This window comes from Trichechus manatus, unplaced genomic scaffold (assembly GCF_000243295.1).
Source record: "Trichechus manatus latirostris isolate Lorelei unplaced genomic scaffold, TriManLat1.0 scaffold00183, whole genome shotgun sequence".
NCBI lineage: Eukaryota > Metazoa > Chordata > Mammalia > Sirenia > Trichechidae > Trichechus > Trichechus manatus.
Window position 1 is genome coordinate 2,733,258 of NW_004444119.1, and position 18,197 is coordinate 2,751,454.

At 45.3% G+C, this 18,197-nt stretch overlaps 1 protein-coding gene across 1 annotated transcript in view; it reads left to right on the plus strand.

The window, feature by feature from the left end:
- The window catches only part of DIPK1C (divergent protein kinase domain 1C), a 19,542-nt gene extending 2,329 nt beyond the window's left edge, over window positions 1-17,213 (plus strand). Inside the window, exons 3-5 of the mRNA XM_004387313.1 lie at window positions 8,651-9,325; window positions 13,305-13,469; window positions 16,998-17,213. Of these exons, the coding sequence (XP_004387370.1) occupies window positions 8,651-9,325; window positions 13,305-13,469; window positions 16,998-17,213 (1,056 nt within the window). The remainder of the gene's footprint in view (window positions 1-8,650; window positions 9,326-13,304; window positions 13,470-16,997) is intronic.
- The last annotated feature ends 984 nt before the right edge of the window (window positions 17,214-18,197 follow it).

Consider the following 18,197-nt stretch of genomic DNA (forward strand, 5'->3'; position numbering starts at 1 on the left):
TCTTTCTTCCTTGGAGCAGCTGGTGGGTTTGAACTGCTGACCTTTCAGTTAGCACTGTGCCATCAGTGCTCGCAGAGGGGCCATAGTGGGCACTTTTTACTTTCTACATAAGAAAGGTAGTAACTGACATGCCAAAAATACTTCGTCCTAAAGGATGGTTACAAAGAAGAGCTTTGTAGCAACTACCTTTGTATATAATTTATAGTGGTGACTTTGTTTTAATGTAAATTATCTCCCATGACAAATGAGGTAGCCTAAGACCTCACTGATGGTAGCTGGCCGACCTGGGTCAGATTCTGGTCACCTCATGACACTTCCTGCCCTCAGCGCACCTGGCCTCGCATCCCAGCAAGATTTCAGCCACCAGGCAGACTTGTAAATCAATGTGCTGATCTTCAAAAACAGCCAAAATTAATGTTCCGCTTCAGAATCGATAGGCTATATTCAAATCCAATGATTTTACCATTGTTCAAAATATTTTGCAGCTCCCATTGGAGTTGTAAAGGAGCTCTGGTGGCACAGTGGTTGAGCACTTGGCTGTTAACCAAAAGGTCAGCAGTTCAAACTCGAAGCTCCTCACGGGAGAAAGATGTGGCAGTCTGCTCCCGTAAAGATTACAGTCTTGGAAACCCTCTGGATGGGGCAGTTCTACTCTGTCCTATAGGGTCGCTATGAGTTGGAATTGACTCAAAGGCAACGAGGTTTGGATTGGAGTTGTTTCCAAATTTGGCCCTTTTCAAGGGGCAATTTTTTTTTTTTATTGTGCTTTAGATGAAGGTTTACAGAGAAAATTAGTTTTTCATTAAACGATTAATATACGTATTGTTTTGTGACATTGGTTGCCAACTCCACGACATGTCAACATTCTCCCCTTCTCAATCTTGGGTTCCCCATTACCAGCTTTCCTGTCCCCTTCCACCTTCTCATCCTTGCTCCTGAGCTGGTGTGCCCATTTAGTCTCGTTTTGTTTTATCGGCCTGTCTCATCTTTGGCTGAAGGGTGAACCTAAGGAGTGGCTTCATTACTGAGCTACAAGCGTGTTCAGGGGCCATATTCTTGGGGTTTCTCTAGTCTCTGTTAGGCAAGTAAGTCTGGTCTTTTTTTGTGAGTTAGAATTTTGTTCTACATTTATCTCTAGCTCTGTCCAGAACCCTCTATTGTGATCCCTGTCAGAGCAGTCTGTGGTGGTAGCCGGGCACCATTTAGTTGTGCTGGACTCAGTCTGGTGAAGGCTGTGGTAGTTGTGGTCCATTAGTCCTTTGGACTAATCTTTCCCTTGTGTCTTTGGTTTTCTTCATTCTTCCTTGCTCCAGATGGGGTGGGACCAGTGGAGTATCTTAGATGGCTGCTCACAAGCTTTTATGACCCCAACAGGCAAATCTTGTGTAGATTTCCATCTGATTTCGTGGATGGAGGCAGTCTGTGCAAGCACTGTGTTTGTGGACCCAAAGGGAGAGGATGGGACAGGTGAGTGTCCTCACTGATGATTGCGTAGTAAGGGCTGGAGGGAGGGGAGGAAGACAGTGCTCCCCCCTAGGGCATGGAATGGTATTTCTGGGAAAATTGATTTGACCCTTGAAGGGAAATGTGTTAATTTTCCCTGGTCTGCTGGAACAAAACACCACAAAGTGGGTGGCTTATGGGAACAGAAATGTACTGTCTCACCATCTGGATGCCAGAAGTCCAGAATCAGGGTGTCAGCAGGGCCACGCTCCCCCCCAAGTTTCCGGGAAAGATCCTTCCTCGTCTATTCTAGCTTCTGGTGGCCCCAGGCATTCCTTGACTTGTAGATGCAGCCTCACTTAACTGAAAATATCTTAACTGGTAACACCTCCAAAGATCTGATTATTTCCAGATGGTGTCACCTTCACAGGTACCAGGGGTTAGGACTTCAATTAATTTTTTGGGGGGGATACAATACGACCCGTGACAGGTTGGGGGCCTGTTTGTCAGTGGAGGGGGGGAAATGGCATTTTGACTGACTATCCCAGTGTGTGATGTGAGCGGTGTTGCTTGAACTTCGCTGTCTGCCCTTTGCACTGTCCTCTGAACTTACGTGCTCCTTCTCAACACTGGGGTTTGCACAGGCGAGCCCATCGCTGCCCTTTCCTCCCCGTCATTTCCTGTTAGGTTCACTTCTAAGCTGTCTTTCAAAATTTCACTCAGCTTCATCTCTTCCAGGAGGAAGCCTCCCTAGTAACCAGGGCTGGAGAGGGTGGAGAGGGTGGAGTGGGTACGACAATATACTAAGACTCTGCAGCCCAGGCACCAGGCTTTTGATCTTCTGAATCACTTTCTAGATAGTAGACATTTCACACCTGCAATATTTGAGCTTCACAAAACTCTGTGATCCAGGTACATTATCTCCATCTTATATGCTCACAAACAAGTTCACACGGCTAGTGAGGGCGGACCCAGACTAGAATACAATCCGACTCCAGCGCTCAGCTCGCCAGGTGCCAAACCTGTACAGGTCTCACCCTGATGGAACTCATCAGCTCACATTAGCTGTCCTCCTCAGCTCTGGGGACTACCAAGCTTGGGAGCTGTGCTTACATCATGGCCCAGTGCTCACACAAAGCTGGGATAAGTCTGAAAAGTTGGTGTTTTTATTTATTTGGCTTTACAAATGAATTTATTTTCTCACAGGTTAGGAGGCTAGAAGTCCGAATTGAGGGTACTGGCTCTAGGGGAAGGCTCTGTCTGTCTGCTCTTGGGGAAAATCCTTGTCTCACCTTCTCTATCCAGCTGTCCTTCGAGTTCATTCTTGGCTCATTGACTGGTCTGCCTCCATAGTCTTCAGACAATGTTGGTCTTCCCCCTGTGTCTGCTGTCTTCTGTGCCTAATCTGCCTCTTTTTAAAAAAAAAAAAAAATTTATTGTGTTTTAGGTGAAAGTTTACACAGCAAAGTTGGTTCCCATTTAACAATTTTTATACAGATTGTTCCATGACATTAGTTACAATTTTCACAATATGTCAACATTCTCATTATTTCCATTCTGTTTGTTCTGTTTCTATTGATCTAGCTTCCCTTCCTTTCCTTGCTTTCTCATCTTTGCTTTTGGGTAAATGTTGACCATTTAAGAGTTGATTGTTTAAGAGATCACATTACTCACAGGTGATATCATTTAGATTATAAGCCAACCTATTATTTAGCTGAAAGGTGACCTCCAGGGGTAGCTTCAGATCCAAGTTCAAACGGTATCTTAGGGCAATAGTCTCAGGGGCTCCTCTAGTCTCTATTGGTCCAGTAAATTTGGTCTTTTTTAGGAATTTGAGTTTTGTTCTACATTTTTCTCCCATTCTGTCTGGGACCTTCTGTTGTGTCCCTGTTCAGAACGGTCAGTAGTGGTAGCTGGGCACTATCTAGTTCTTCTTTTTTCAGGATAGATGCAGCTGTGGTTTGTGTGGGCTATTAGTTATGTGGACTAGTTTCTTCTTTGAGTCTTTGTTTCCTTCATTCTCTTTTGCTCCAGATGAGTAGAGATCAATGGTTGTATCTTAGATGGCCGCTTGCAAGCTTTTGAGACCTCAGACACCACTCACCAAACTAGGATGTAGAACATTATCTTTATGAACTATATTATGCCAATTGACTGAGTTGCCATCAAGACTATGGTCCCAAACTTTTTAACCCAGTAAACCAATCCTGCAAGTTGTTTGGATATGTCTAGGAAGTCTCTGTAACTGTGCCCCCTATGTGCTTTATTATATATACGGATATATATGCAGCACACACAAACATGTATATACATATGCCTACAGATACACCTACACATGCATGTGCATGTACTCGCATATGCCCGCCTATACACATATATGCATACATATCTACCTATGAACCACGGCCATATTTTTTTGGCCGTTATTACTATTCTTGCAGAGTTACAGCATTTACTGAAATTGTACCTTTTTATTCTGTACTTCTTAGTGTCTTCATTTACCTTGATCCAAGTTGTGCAGAATTCACTCATATTTGGTATTGCCTTTCCCATCACCAAAAATAAAAACGTCTACTATCTAGAAAGTAAGTCCCCCTCCCTCCCCATCCCACTCCTGGTAACCATCAAAGAATGTTGCTTTCTATGTGTATATCTATTCTTAACTTTTTATAATAGTGGGACCATACAATATTTGCCCTTTTGTAACTGACTTTATTTCACTCAGCATAATGTCCTCCAGATTCAACCATGTTATAAGATGTTTTGTGGATTCCCTAGTCTTTATAGTTGCATAGTATTCCACTGTAAATATGTATCACAATTTGTTTATCCATTCATCTGTTAATGGGCATTTAGATTATTTCCATCTTTTTGCTATTCTGAATAATGCTGCAATGAACATAGGCATGCATATGTCTATTTGTGTCACTGCTCTTATATCTTTTGGGTGGGATTGCTGGATCATAAGGTATTTGTACCATTTTAGAATCCCACCAGCAGTGTATAAGAGTTCCAATCTCCTCACAACCTCACTAGCATTTGTTGTTTTCTGTTTTTATTTGATCAGTGCCATTTTTGCAAGGATAAGATGGTATCTCATTGTAGTTTTGACTCTCTAATGGCTAATGATTGCCAGCATCTTTTCATGTATTTGTTGACCACCTGAATGTCCTCACTGGAGAAGTGTCTGTTCATGTCCTTTGCCCCCCTTTTTTTTATTGGATTGTTTGTCTTTTTGTTGTTGAGTTGTTGAAGTTTTCTATACATTTCAGAGATTAGACCCTTGTCAGATATGTCATTTCCAAAGATTTTTTTCCCAGTCTGTAGGTTCTCTTTTTACTCTTTTTGTAAAGTCTTTTGATAAGCATATGTATTTAATTTTTAGGAGGTCCAAAGCTGGCATTTTTAATTTGAAGGTGGTGAGGCGTGGCTACTAATGAAAGGTTGGAAGTTCAAATTCACCCAGAGACACCTCAGAAGAAAGGCCTGAAGAGCTACTTCCGAAAAATCAGCCACTGAAAACCCTGTGGAGCACAGTTCTACTCTGACACACATGGAGTTGCCATGAATTGGAATCAACTCGATGGCAGTTGGTTTGGTTTATTTTTTTTCAGAGGTGTGGCTGAAGCCCAGAGCCCTTGTCCATGGCTGTACCAATCCTGGTGACTGGAGCTGGCTTGGGGCCCACAGGGGTCTCTCATACCAAATGGTGATGACTGCCCAGGTCCAGATGAAAATAGTGAGGGTGAGCAGTTATCATTGATACCCTCAGTTCTCTCCTGCTCGTAGACAAAATGGGAATCAGCCATGGCCAGGCCCAGCATGTCTTGCATTTGAACTTCTCTCCATCTCCTCTCCCAGCACAGTGGGGCTCCCCTGAGTCCCCATTCCAACCCTGAAGCATTAGGAAGCTCTTGCCTAGGGTCCCCTCCCCCACCCCCCATCACATCTGGGCTTTATTCCTTGATTCCCTTTCTTTTCCAGTTCTTCTCTGTACTTCATATGTAGGTACTTTTGCTTAAGCTACAAATGCACTAACACTACAAAACATGTTTATGGAATTGAATCAAGCCATTTTGGATATCATGCAAGGCTTTTAGGCTTTATAAGGAAATTAAGAAAAAAGATGTTGCATTTCTTATCAGGTTTATTTTAGAGATATGATAGTCTGTAAAATACCAGATAAAGCAGAAAGAAAACAAATGAACAAAAAAAACAATACAGAAAGTAAAACAAACACCTCATATTTCTGTCATTTGCATCCTCTTACCTCCTGGTTGAATCAATCACTTACTCTTGCATCCTCACCTTACCTCCCAAGATTACCTGAAAGGTCCAGAGGGGCTTGAATCAGCTGCTGTTTTCTTACAAGGGGGATATGGAAGCAATTAGAATCAAAGAGAGCAATTGACCCTAGGGACGCTGATTCTTTTCAATGCTCACTCAATGGCCTCAAGCCTTGGAAAGAAGTCCCAGGATTAAAAATAAAAGAATGGTGCTTCACCAAACCTGCATTAAATTAAATTCCCAGAAGAACACGGCATGCGTATACAACTTTAAGTACATTAAAACGGTTGTGTGGGTGTATATTAATACATCTTCATTATGAGAGTTTGTTTTCCAAAGACAAAAGCCAGCCCCAGGCAAACAGGGTGGCATTCACTAGCTCTTGGATCAAATTCACAATTTGGTATCTACAGATTGCTATCACTCCTATCATTGTGTTTTGGCGAGGGTGACACCCCCACCATCCAGTATGCTGTACAAAGAGCTAAAGCAGCCAAAGACGGAATGTCTTGCTGGAGACCCCTCCCCAGTAAACCCGGAGTCAGATCAGATGACATGGCCTTGGTCTTGCAGGCTGTTGTTGAGTTACTGCCTGGAAAGTCTGAAGCCTAGATACTTGTTTAAAGAACTGGGAGTGTTTCTTCTTAAACTGTTTAGTAATGAATGCTTTGACCCATTGTTGTTGTTGGGTGCCGTCAGGTAGATTCCGACTCGTAGTAACCCCATGTGACACAGTAGAGCTGCCCTACATGGTTTCCTTGGCTGTAATCTTTACGGTGACTCGATGGCAAAGGGTTTGGTTTGGTGGTTTTTGAATCTTTGTGGAAGCAGATTGCCAGGTGTTTTTCCCGCAGAGCAGCTGCTGATAGGGGACGGATGACCCAGTAAGCAAGGTAAGCATGGGTTTACTTGTGCTTACTTACTAATCTGCAGTGCACAATTTCACATGGGTTCTACCACACCATGGTGAAACTGTTCACTACAGAATAGTAAGTACAAGTAAGCCCATGTTTACCTTGCTGATTGGGTAATTTGTCCCTGTCAGGCATTGTAAATTTGAAAAGAGGCTTTGATTCTATGGGAATCAGCTGTAGGGTTGGGAAAGCGACAGATGCCAGCCATACCTAGAAGCAGGTTCTTTGATGTAATGAAAAAATGTGAAATTATTCACTATAGATGATATGGTAAGCAAGGTAAGCACCATACTTATCTTGCCTATTGGATAATCCGCCCCTGGCTGGCGGGTTCCAACCAACAACCTTTCAGTTAGTGGCTGATCACTTACTTAACCGTTGTCCCACCAGGGCTCCTTACTTCGACCAATGAGCCCACAGTATTTATACAGGTCCAGAGTCCTTTATCAAACACTTTGGGGCCAGCTGTGCTTTGGAATTCAAACTCTTGGATTTTAGAAGATAATATGGTGCATATGCCTTAGATTTTATAACACTGCCAGCAGGGACTGGGGATGGCACCTGTGATCAAGTACATTAATGATTTTTCAGCAAAATGTATGCAAATGCATGCTAAGTTGAATGCAGAAAAACTATAAATAGCCTCATATCTTCTCAGGTCGGGTTTTGACACCTCATGCGGTGAGGTCAGGCTTTGCTGCCAAATGAGTTGTAAAAAACTTAGTTTTCATAGCTTTCCAGATTTTGGAATTATTTATATATCTAGGCACTAGAGGTACATTTTTTTACTTTAAGGAGTTGTTTATAATATTGTTGTTAGTGGCCGTTGAGTCAGCTCAGACTCTTGGTGACCCTACGTACAACAGAACGAAATGTACCCGGTTCTGCGCAATCTTCAAGATCGCTGGTATGTTTAAGTCTGTTGTTGCTGCTGTTGTGTCAATCCGCCTCACTAAGGGTTTCCCTCATTTTCTCTGACTCTCCACTTTACCAAACATGATGCCCTTCTCCAGCCATTGGTCTCTCCTGACAACATCCAGCACTATATAGGACAATGTTCTGTTGTGATCTGTAGGGTTTTCATTGGCTGACTTTCGGAAGTGGATTGCCAAGCCTCTCTCCCTAGTCTGTCTTAGTCTGGAAGCTCTGCTGAGACCTGTCCACCTGGGTGATCCTGCTGGTATTTGAAATACTGATGGCATAGTTTCCAGCATCTCAGCAACATGCAGGCCACCACAGTACAACAAGCTGACAGACTGGGGGTGGGTTGGCCTTACAGATTACACCATTTCCTGTTTAAAACAAAAGGGCTCAAAAAGCTGGAAAGGGTCATTACTGGCGTGGCCCCTGGCTGCATTTGAGGCTCCCCTGGACCTCCGTCCAGTGACCTGACTTAATTGTTCCTGGGTGAGGCACGTCAAAGCTCCACAGGGGTTCTTGGTGTAGCCAGCACTGAGAACCAGTGGCCCAGCCTAGCCCTTTGGTTGATGTTGAGGAAATGAAACCGATGGTGGAAAGGCTCTTCCAGGTCCCCACAGCTGGAAGAAGGAAGAGGTGCTTCTGGCCTTCAGTTTTCCTGCTTCTGAACACACGGTCCTGGGCCTCATTAAGTAACCTGATCAATATAAAACCAAAAAAACAAAAAAAGACACAAACTGATTACCGAAGAGTTGATTACAACTCATGGCAACTCCATGTGTTACAGAGTAGAACTGTTCCATAAGATTTTCTTGGCTGTAATCTTAACAGAAGCAGAGATGGTCAGGCCCTTCTTCCGCCTCGCCGCTGGGTGGGTTCAAACCGCCAACCTTTAGGTTAATAGTCAAGTCAAGCACAAACCGTTTGTACCACCCAGGGTCTCTTTTAAATCACTTAATTCTTCATTCACCTGCAGGGTCTCTGCTGTTCACGCTTGCTGGATGATAAGGTTCCTGAGGGCAGGGACTAAACTTGTCTGTCTGCCTCAGCCCCTTCCACGTTGTGACCGACTGTTTCCTTCCTTGCAGTGCCGGGACTACCAGGGCGGTGTGCTCACGGGGGACCTGTGCGAAGACCTGTGTGTAGCCGGCGAGCTGGTGTACGAGCGCTGCCTGTACTACGAGCGGGGAAAGAAGGTCCTGCAGGCAGACTGGCGGGGCCGGCCTGTCATCCTTAAGTCCAAGAAGGAGGCCTTCTCCAGCTTCCAGCCTCTGAGTCTGCTGGAGGAGGCAGCAGTGGAAGAGGGCCACGGCTTCCCCGAGGCCGAGCTTCTGCTGCTGGTGGCAGGCGAGGTCAAGAGCGCCTTGGGCCTGGAGCTGGCTAACAGCAGCCTGGGGCCGCTGTGGCCGGGCCAGCGGGGCCCTGGCTGGCATGGGCAGGTGGCTAGCCTGTGGGCGCTGGTACAGCAGGAGGAGTTTCTCTACCTGAGCCTGTTGCATGGTCAGAGCCACCACGTGCTGCCCGTGCTGGGTTCCTGCGGCCACTTCTATGCCGTGGAGCTGCTGGCTGCCGGCAGCCCACACCTGCACACGCTCTTCCCTCTGGGCGAGGCGGTGGGGGCCCGCGGGGGCCAGGCCTGGGCGGTGGGCAGCATCGCGCTCAGCTTCCTGGACATGGTGCAGCACTTTGACCACGACTTCTCCCACCGCCTGCACCTCTGCGATGTCAAGCCTGAGAACTTCGCCATCCGGAGTGACTTCACGGTGAGGGCCCAGGGAGGGCTTTACAGTGGGGCAGAGCAGAGCTTTGGGTCTGGAGGTGGTAAAGGAGGGTTCTGAAATGCTGGCTTTGGTAACAAACCGCAGTGACGTTGTGCGATCTGCCAGCCCCAGATGACCCCATCTACCAACGGCTTCCTTTTGGGGTGCTGATGAATGGATATATAGAACACATCCATCTTATCCCACCCAAAGTCATGGTGATTTTAATAAAAAGAGCCCCAAGGGCTCTGCTGGCCCAGTGGCCGCTTCTTGCTCATTTAAAGCAAGTTCTCCTGGGGTCATTTTAACCACTGAGTGCAGAAAGCAGTCTTCAGGGATTGTAGTTTCTGCTGTGCAGTCGGGGAGTTACAGCCAGAACAATGTGGAGGGATGAACTACAGACAGCTTGCGTAAGTGTGGGGGCTCTGTTTTCAGACTGCCCTCGATCTATGATAATGTGATACTCTTCCCAACACTTTTATCTGGAGAGGGTCTAGTTCGTTTCAGCTCCATGCATGAGACTTCTAGAGGGACAGGTGGAATTTTGATGCTTCCCACAGGGGAATGACCTGCCCCCCAACTCCCACCCCCGTGAAGCTGTCATCTATAGGAGAACCAAAAAACCCATTGCCGTCGAGTCAATTCCAACTCACAGTGACCCTTTAGGACAGGGTAGAACTGCCCATAGTGTTTCCAAGGAGCCGCTGGTGGATTTGAACTGCCGACCTTTTGGTTAGCAGCTGCACCTCGCTGTAGCTCTTAACCACTGCACCACCAGGGAGTTTATCCCTCACTCTTCAGTGACACAGAGGGGAGAAAAACAGCAGAAGAGACTTCAAAAAAAAAAAAAAAATCCAGTTGCCGTCAAGTTGACTCCAATTCAGGGCGATCCCATGCGTGTCAGAGTAGACCTGTGCTCCATAGGGTTTTCCAAGGCTGATTTTTCAGAAGTGGATCGCCAGGCCTTTCTTCTGGGGTGCCTCTTGGTGTAATCAAACTGCCAACCTTCAGGTTAGCAGCCAAGCATGTTAACTGTCTGCACCATTCCAAAAATCAAAACCAAACCCATGACTGTCCAGTCTGATTCTGACTCAGGGCGATCCCATGTGTTACAGAGTAGAACTGCTCCATAGGGTTTTCTTGGCTGTGATGTTTTGGAAGTAGATTGCCAGGCCTTTCTTCTAAAGTACTGCTGGATGGACTCAAACCTTCAACCTTTAGGTTAGCAGCCTAGCGTGTTAACTGTTTGCATCACCAGGGAAGAGGGCCTTTGGTGTTTTATTATAAAAGAATCCTTTCCCACCCCACCCCCATACCCCTTAGGGTAAAACCGATGTGTCAGATGGGGGCCTGGTGGTCTGGGTGCCATAGTGCTTGTGTCAGCCCTTGAAGGAGCAGGCAGGTACAATGTCGGGGCCACCTCAGGGGACACGGTGACAGGACAGGTGGTGACACAGGGTGTGGCCAGGGCCTGGGGAGGGGGCTGTGCTTTGGTCCCCTCAGCCTGCTAGTCACTGTGGGGACAGGCTAGTGGTGAATGATGCTCTTCTCCACAACTGAAAAATAAGGGAGCAGAAAGCAGGCACTATCACTGCCCGTGAAAGCCTCCCCGGCAGGGCACGAGCAACACCTCCTTCATAAAGCAGCCTGTGGTCTAGAAAACAAAGTTTGTGTCAGTGCAAACCCCTCTCTGGTCAAGCCTTTGTTATCTTGCTGCATCTTGCTGCATCTTGCTTTGTCCTGACACCCTGGCCCTGGCTGCCCAGGCGCTGACAGGCAGGGGGTGGCTCCAAGTGTGGAGGGAACGAGCCCGGAGGTTCTGGGAGGATCCGCACACTGGGCAGCGGTCTCCGGAGCACTTGCTGGTGACAGTTTAGGGTCACGAAGCAATGCCATTTTCTAGTTCATTTGCAACCACTGGGTACATTCTCAAGACGTGCTCAGTTGGAGCCTGGCCTGCTGTCAGTGAATGACCGGGAATTGTCAACTTCCTTTTCTCTTGCTCCAGAGCCTCACTTTCAGTGAAGAATGGACTAATTCTCATAGATCCTTTCTCTTCTGATCCCAGGATGGAGTGTGAAGAAGATGGTGTGAGTTAGAAAACTTCATGCAGAAAGAATTTGGTTGTTCCAATATTATTTTAGAAACCTCATGCATGTTTTTGTTTTGTACCATTCTTAATTCAGGTGCATAGGGTTTTACTTCCAACACATGTACTCCATTCTATGTCATACACTAAAAATTAAAACATAGATCTTGGCTCTTCCTGGGAGATGAGAAGGAAAAATCAGAAATGGGAGTGAGAAGTCACACAGAGCTGAATTCCACCAGGAGAGCTGGGGAAATTGCCAGAAACTAGGGAAAGAAGAGTCTTACAGCCTCAATAATTAATTATAAAGACTGTAGATTCGTTAGCATAGCCTAACCCTCATTCATTTTGAGTGTATTACCAGGGTAAATTATGAAATTGCCTATTTATTTTGGCCTAATCATGAGATAGGAAAGATTGATTAAAATGGTAACTTCTGCTTGCTGTGCCTGAATTAGTAATTAGACGAAACCCTTAAGTAGGGGTGTTCTTTATTTTCATTCTATATCCTTTATTTTCATTCTTCTCCACACATTTTTACATAACTTATTTTCCCTCCTGCTCCGTTTTCCTGAATAATCCCCAAGAAACTTTAGTGCCTTCCAGCATCGATCTAGAATGAAAAACAAAAACCAAAACCAGGGAATTTGCCTCCCAACGTTGTACAGAACTGGGAGGATATGAGCACGGACAAAGAACCCTGTCTGAGATGCTACTGAAGCGGGGAGGAGAGGCTGCTGTTTCCGCATTGACCTGTGAAGGCTTGTGGAATACCACAGACCCCATCAAACTCAGGCTTCCTAATAGCTTTGTATCCCTTGAAGCTACAAACTGCCTGATCTGGGTGGACTCCAGGTTTTTGTGGGTTGAGCTCATCTTTTTTTTTTTAATCCAGGTGGTACAGAAAAATCTGCATAATTTAGAAATTATTATTTTTCTCTTGTTGAAGTCTATTTGGTTTGAAGCCAGGGAGATAAATTTGTAATTCCAGGGGGTCACCAAGTTCTCTGGCTGACATGGAATTTAGTATTTGTTACCACTGGAGTAAGGGCCGTTCATATCAATCCTGATTCAAGAACCTGGCTCTGCCATTTGCCCCATATTTCCACCAGCTGGGTCAGGTAACAGATATGCCATAAATAGAGAACTCAGTTACCCCCACCTCATTTTTACCTTCACACCCACAGACCTGCCCCTGGAATGCAGTTTCCTTTTATTGCTTATGTTTATGGGGACAGATGATCTGTATCCCCAAGCTTTTATAATCCTGATCCTTGAAGGTCAGAGACCAAAGGGATAAAGGAATGGAGAGGGATGTCATTTTTAGGATACTTCAGAGATTCTACTTGTAAAGCTGAGAAAATGTTTAAAGATGAACAATGACACTTCAATTATAGTTCCAAACTCTAGGCTTTAAATAGTGACAGCAAAGTTTCTTCTGCGACTAAAGCTTTTCAATATAATCTGTGACAGTTGCTTATGTAATAAAAAAATAAATTTACACAGTTTAGGGGGCAGTCAAGGCACTCCCTAGTACCTGGAACGGCTCTTTCCTCTGGGCCGGCAGAGTTGTGTTGTTGTTCTGCACCGTTGAGTCGATTCTGACTCATGGTGACCCTATAGGACAGAGTAGAACTGCCCCATAGGGTTTCCTGTAATCTTATTGGGAGCAGATTGCCAGGTCTTTTCTCCTGTGGAACTGCTGGGTGGGTTTGAACTGCCGACCTTTTGGTTAGCAGCTGAGTGCTTAACCATCGAGCAGAGCTGTGTAATTACCTGCAATTTGGCCAACAACTGCAGCCGCAATGGTGGGTGAAGGAGGCGCTGAGTCGGTTCACTCTACAGTGAGCCCACGTGTGCCATTTTGGTAGCCATGTGCTATTTTGATTGCAGGTGGTGGCGATTGATGTGGACATGGCCTTTTTTGAACCTAAAATGAGAGAAATTCTTGAGCAAAATTGCACGGGAGATGAAGACTGTAATTTCTTTGACTGTTTTTCAAAGTGTGATTTGCGAGCCAACAAGTGCGGAGCCCAGCGAGTCAACAGCAACCTACAGGTAAGCGATCGTACCGCAGCACTGGGCTGAGGGTGGGCGGGCAGAGCCGGGGTCTTCTGATTGCCTCTGCACTTTAGCACTGCCTCATCCCTTTAATATGGTTGTCACGACTTTTGGGCTCAATCTGCTCAATAGGGCAGTGTCTTAGTTTCTTAGGGCTACCATAACAAAGTACCACAAACTGGGTACATTATAAGAACAGAAATTTATTTTCTTATTGTTCTGGAGGGTGGGAGTGCAAATCAATGTGTCAGTCGGGCCGTGCTCTCTCTGAAAGCTTTAGGAGAAGATCCTTTCTTGTCTCCCCCAGCTTCTGGTGGTCCAGGCGTTCCTTGGGTTGCAGCTGCAGCATTCCTCCCTCTCTGCCTCTGTTTCCTCTGTGTCTGTGTCTCTTCCCCTCTTTTATAAGGAGACCAGTCATATTGGACTAGGTGCCCACCTACTCCAGTATGACTTCATGGTAACTGATAACATCTTCAAATTGCAAAACCACTCCCATGTTTTCCATATTTGTTAGAGCAGCACCCCACTCGCCAGTAGCAAATTCTCCAGCGCTCCTTGGGGGATGGGCATTACCTTCTCTCTCACTTCTATTGAGGTGTGGTTCCCAAGAACACCCCCTAGTCAATCTCCACCTCAGAGTCTGCTTCCTGGGGAACCAACCTAAAACAAGCGGCTAAGGTCCTTAGGATATAGAGCTTCTACAAATTAATACGAAAAGCTTCTACAAATTAACCTAGTCAAGATTTGGGCAAAGGATATAAGCTTGATCATGCACTGAAGAGAAACACAAATAACACTAATAGCTTTCAGACTTACTGATAATAAGAAAAATGCAAATCAAACCATTTCACCCATAAGTTGGCAAAAATAAGAGTCTGATTGATATGCTGTTATGGATTGAATTGTGTCCCTCAAAAAGATATATGAAAGTCCTAACCCCTGTACCTATGAATATGGCCCTGTATGGAAGTAGAGGCTTTCTTTTGTTATGCTAATGAGGTCATAACAGAGCAGGGTGGGTCCTAAACCTAACCACTTCTAAAAAGGCAGAACAGACACGGACACACACACAGGGGAAGACAGACACCAAGGAACCCTCAGGGCTATGCACAAGGAAGGATCCTCCCCCAGACATAAGGCCCTGATTTGGACTTTTAGCCTCCAAAACTCCAAAACTGTCCTTTAAAGCCACCCCCTTTTGGTATGTTTTGCAGCAGCACTATGTAACTAAGACATACATATTGGTGAGGCCATGGGTGAAAGAGGCATTCTCGTAGATTGCTGTGGGAGTGTGAATTGGCACAACTTCTATGGAGGCCATTTGGCAACTTCTATCGAAACAAAACACATACAGATCCCTCGACCCAAATATTCCATTTCTAGGAATTTAGTCAACAGATACAAGTACACATGCGCAAAATGGAAACAGCGTACATGCAAGATATTTATCGCAGCGTTATTCTTAATGGCAAAACTCAGCAAGCGACCTACATTTCCATCAGTAGGGGCCTGGTTAAATAATTTATCAAACATCCACACATTTGGGATTGTCTACAGCCACTAAAACAAATGGAATGTCCTCATAAGAACTGATTTGGAAAGATCTCCATGATATATGGTTAAACGGGTAAGGGAGCTGTAAAACAGTGTGTTTTTGTATACTACCATTTGTGGAAAAGAAAAAGAAAATATGTGTATAAGCTTGTATATGCAAAGACTCTCTCTAGAAGGATGTTTGAGAAACTGGTTGGGGGAATGGGGAGGTGGACTGAGTGGCTGGTTGTTGGGTGGGATGGAGATGTCAGGATATTTTAAATTTTGTACATGAAAATGTGCTACCTACTCAAAAAAAGGAATAAAATAATTTGTTTTTAAGAAGAATCCCAGCTCTTGCAGGGATTAGTTGGGAAATGGAAATTAGAGCTATTAGTCCTCTATGAAACAGTAGCTGTTGAAATCGAGACATTTGTTAAACGAGTCTGATAGAAAGCATAATGTATTTAAATAAATCACAATTCATTAGCCTGCTCCCAGTCCAGTTCTCCCAACAGGGAGGGAACTATGGAGGCAATAGAAGTAACATTTTTAAATTGGGAATTTAAGGAGATAGTCGGCATCAGTGAATCTCATAACCTATTCAGATTAAAGGTGGGAGGTTGTGGCTTAGTTTTATTTCTGCTTCTAAAATCAAACACTCAAAGGCTCCTTAAAAGCGCCTCACCTCTGCACCCTTTTCCCTCAAATATGCTTTTTTTCACAGTCTAATAGTCATAACTCACCTTTGCATGTTGCTTTTTCACTGACATCTGTCATCTGGTCCTCAGGATGACCCTGAGGGTGGTTATCCTTGTCAGTATGGCCGCCTTAGGGATTAGAGAACTGGGCTCAGAAAAGACCCCACTGTGAGTCGTAGGGGGAGACTGGCTGTCCCCACCCTGCCGTGGGGCAACTCCTGATGCAGCACTTACTGCCTGCGAATCCTCTTCCTTTTCTCTTCGGAAATTGTCCAGCCTTCTTTGGAATGTCACCCAAACTTTCCCCATCTACTCTGAGGCTGGAAATGGAGATTCCTACCTCACACACAGGTGGCTTCCTCCTCTCTAAATAACCAGTTACCATTGGGTTGATTCCAACTCATGGTGACCTCATGTGTGTCAGAGTAGAATTGTGCTTTATAGGGTTTTCAGTGGCCGATTTTTTGGAAGCAGATTGCCAGGTCTTTCTTCTGAGGCACATCTGGATGGACTTGCACCAACCTTTTGATTAGCAGCTGAGTGCATTAACTATTTGTACCACCCAGGGACTCCCCTTGTTTCTAAGCACAGTCTGTCCGTGGTGTTAGGCAGTTTACGTTCCAGAAGGGAAGGCACTGTTTAGAACTCATGATCTCTGTGATGACCTTCCTCAGGAACCGGGAGTGTGGGAGAAAAGCATAGGTCTGCTAAAACCGGACACAGTGAACATTTTATCAAAGATTCTACAAAAGAATCCTGATCAAAAGGGGGAAAATGAGGAGCATAATTTCAAATTCTCATGAAATCCAGACATTCTGGATCCATAGAGGCTGGATGAACCCCTCAAACTATTGTCCTGTGCTACTCTTTAAACCCTAAACCAAATATATCCCCTGAAGTCTTCTTATAACCAAACAATAGTTTAACTTAACTAGTAAAGAATGTCTGTCTTAAGCATTGTGTCTTTTAAGATCTATCTATATGGGATCAAACTGACGATAACAACTTTAAAGATTAGATAGGGCCTTAGGGGGCAGTGAGTTTATGTTAATGAGGGAGGAACAACTCAGAAAAGGAGGGTGAGAATGGTTGCACAACTTGAACAATGTAATCAATGTCACTGAATTATACATGTAAAAATTGTTGAATTGGTGTATGTTCTGCTGTGTATATTCTCAACAACAGCAACAAAATAAATTATTTAAAAAAAAACAACAACCAGTCGCAGCTTGGGAAGCTTGTAAGGATGGTTTGCTCCCCTGAATCACCAGCCCACGCTTCTGTCCTTTAGGTCATCTGTGACAAGATCTTTCGCCACTGGTTTTCCTCACCTCTCGAGGGCTCTGGGATCTCCTTCCAGCAGCAGCGGCAGTTACAGGAGGCGGTACAAGAGTGTGCAGACCCCAGAGGCCCTGCAGTCCCCAGGACAGCAGCCCCTGGCATCTTCTGGAAGCTCCAGAGCCTACTGCAGACCACACTTCGGGAACTGCAGGCAGCGGAGCCATAGCCATATCCGGGCCTTACAAGCTCACAGCTGAGAGGTGATCTTGGACCAAATTCTTCTGCCTTTGTTCTAAAGACAAGACTTTTCACTATGCAAGTAGATAACCTTTAAGGTACTGTTAATGGTCTTCCGAAGTATGAAACTGCTTAACGTCATTCTGTCCTCTTCAGCTGCTGAGAGTTGCCGGGCCCTCTCCTGTCCCGGTTGGATCTGCTCTCGGTTGAAGACCTCCATTCCAACCGCTGACCCACCTCAGATTTAAACTGAAGGGAGGGTGAAGGGGTACAAGGTCGTTTCACTTTTGGAGGGCTCTCATCAGAAAACAATCCTAACCCCAATGTGCAATTACTCTCTGAGGCGAGTGCTTGTACTTGGCCGTCTGAATAAAAGAGTGACAGCTGTCTTCCCTGTAAATTGTTACCACATTTAAAAATGTGCATGAGTGTGTGCACATGAGTGACTGTGGGCAAGTGTGCACGTGAGTATGAATGTGCATGAGTGTGGGTGTGTGCACATAAGTGAATGTGCTTGTTGGCATAGGTGAGTGTGCAGGTGAATGATTGTTGGTGAGTGAGTGTGCATGTGAGTGTGGGTGTGTGCATGTGAATGTGTGCACACAAGCGCGTGTGTGTGTGTGCACATGGTGTGAGGGTGTGTGCCTGAGTGACGTGTGAGTGTGACAAGCAAGTGTGTTGGGGTGGGAGAGGTGTTTCTCCAGTGCATCCTCTGGGACACCCTGCCCAGCTAGCAAAGAAAAGTTCCCTTTCTTTTGGAAATTTAATACAATAAAAACAAAAAGATGCATCTTGAAGGAATGCCATTTGTATTGGAGAGTGTGCGTAACGACAGCTTAAAGTATTTCTCATTTTGAGGAATCCACCAGTTGCATGGATTCTGCTTTTAGGGAGCACTTTACCACTTACTGCAATATATCTTCCTTTGAGCAGAGATGGGAGGTCGGCTTAGCGCCGTGCTGTCTGCCTCCCA